Consider the following 1830-nt stretch of genomic DNA (forward strand, 5'->3'; position numbering starts at 1 on the left):
TTTAGTTTTAGTAGACCTAAAGTTGTATTTGGATTTGATATCTCAAAAGTGTATGAATATCATATACACGCCACACCTGAAATCAAACACGCAAATAGAAGACCTTACGCCTAAGAAGTCAGAACTCAAGATAGATTATTTCAAAAGTAACACCACATTTACTCTACCTAAATTGTAAACATGCACACATATGTCCTTATTATGAGGTAATTGGACCTTTACAAGAGGCTAGAGAGAGTGTCAAGCCATCTTTCCTGTATGATTATTACCACTACGCTTTTTAGCACAGTAGTCGAATAAGCTGCCATCAAAGCACCGTCTCACAGCTTCTTTTGCTAGAAAGCCTTCTTCATCTCTTGCTAGCAGATACAATACACTCCACTCAAATTTTGCCGCAGCCCTGCAGTAGCAAAAGGTTTCATTCACCCACTTTTTCTAATTGAGGGATACTTGTGTAGAACTAAAATGAGAGGGTGTGAGAAGAGAGGACCAGCCAAATACGTCATATGCAACAGCGTTTGCTTGTGTCATGTGCCACATCTCTCTTAACGTCAATTTATCAGGCTCTGTCTGTGCATACTTGCTAAACATGATTTCCAAATTTGCAGGAACGAATCTGAAAAATAGTTTTGGCCGTACCATCTTATGTCACCAGGCAATAAGAGGTTTATATTATTAATCTTAAATCTTAACCACACTTAATTACCTTCCCTCTGTGTCGTAGGTGCCTGTATCACTACCATGTTTGGCCTTGTGTATGTTTTCTATGTAAATTGGGAAGAAAGGTGAAGGTAGCCATGTCTGTGTTACATACAAGTCACAACATGTGCAAGTAAGTTGGAGTGGTAATTATACTAAGGTAACATATGTTGAAAGTGTCTCACCGGAAGTGTAAGATAACTGAGAGCTATATGAATAATAATCGCAATCACGAAGGAAGCAATAACATTAAAGCCTATTTTGCGTAACCCTGCAACATTATCAAAACAATAATCAAAGCTACAATCCAAAAACCCCAAAAGCAGGAATAGTCAAGGAGGCGTGCAACACAATAAGAGAAATGTTTTGTGTATTGATAGCATAGTGTACAGTGTGAGATTCACATGGGACGAGTATCACACCCAATACAATCCAATCCAATAATAACAGAGGAACGTGTGTTAGCTTAACATGAAGAAATCGCAGTAAGACTATTAATCTGTTATGAAATAGAAAGAATAGAGAAGGGTTGAGAGTAAGTACCTCTGTAAGTCTCCCATGGATAGATGATGCCATCCTTGTCAAGATCAAAGAAGGTAGCATGTTGTTGAAGCACGGACATGTTGTTATGCTTGTGACCCCATGTCCCATTCACATTCTGTGTGTCAGGTGCAACCAGTGCTCTTGGCATATCTGGACAAAAACATGATCCAATCAATAAGATTATTGCAAAAAAAAAAAAAAAAAAAAAAAAAAGATCAAACCCCATTAAAGTTTCCTACTCTATAATCTCATTTCAAGTGAAAAAGAAATGAACTTGAAAGAAAAATAGAGATTACAGGGTTTGGGGAGCTTAGTTTCCAAGTCCATAGGAACCTTCCTTTCAGCCGTTACCGGTGCCTTTTCGGCCACCGTTGCCATGGCTTCATGGGATTGGGATTGTTCCGGTGTTGTTGCCATTGTGGAGAGTGTTCTTCTCTGGAAGGAGAGAAGGAAGTTACTTTCTTTCTTCGTTTGGAGTGTGGCGGTGGCAGTTGTCAGATGCTCAAAAATAGGAAAGGAAAGAAGGCAAAGTGATGACACAAACAATAAAATCAAAGTGTGGGGACACAGAAATAGCAACAGATTCTT

The 1830-nt window shown here is 38.8% G+C and overlaps 1 protein-coding gene across 1 annotated transcript; it reads right to left on the reverse strand.

The window, feature by feature from the left end:
- Window positions 1–1830, reverse strand: LOC107645790 (peroxygenase). Its single transcript, XM_016349906.2, has 6 exons — window positions 1539–1830; window positions 1243–1392; window positions 885–970; window positions 707–801; window positions 491–616; window positions 1–400 (listed from the first exon to the last, which is right to left on the reverse strand). Exons 1-6 carry the CDS (start codon window positions 1657–1659, stop codon window positions 241–243), a joined length of 738 nt encoding a protein of 245 aa, XP_016205392.1. The 5' UTR covers window positions 1660–1830; the 3' UTR covers window positions 1–240.

This window comes from Arachis ipaensis, chromosome B06 (genome assembly GCF_000816755.2).
Source record: "Arachis ipaensis cultivar K30076 chromosome B06, Araip1.1, whole genome shotgun sequence".
Classification (NCBI taxonomy): Eukaryota; Viridiplantae; Streptophyta; class Magnoliopsida; order Fabales; family Fabaceae; genus Arachis; species Arachis ipaensis.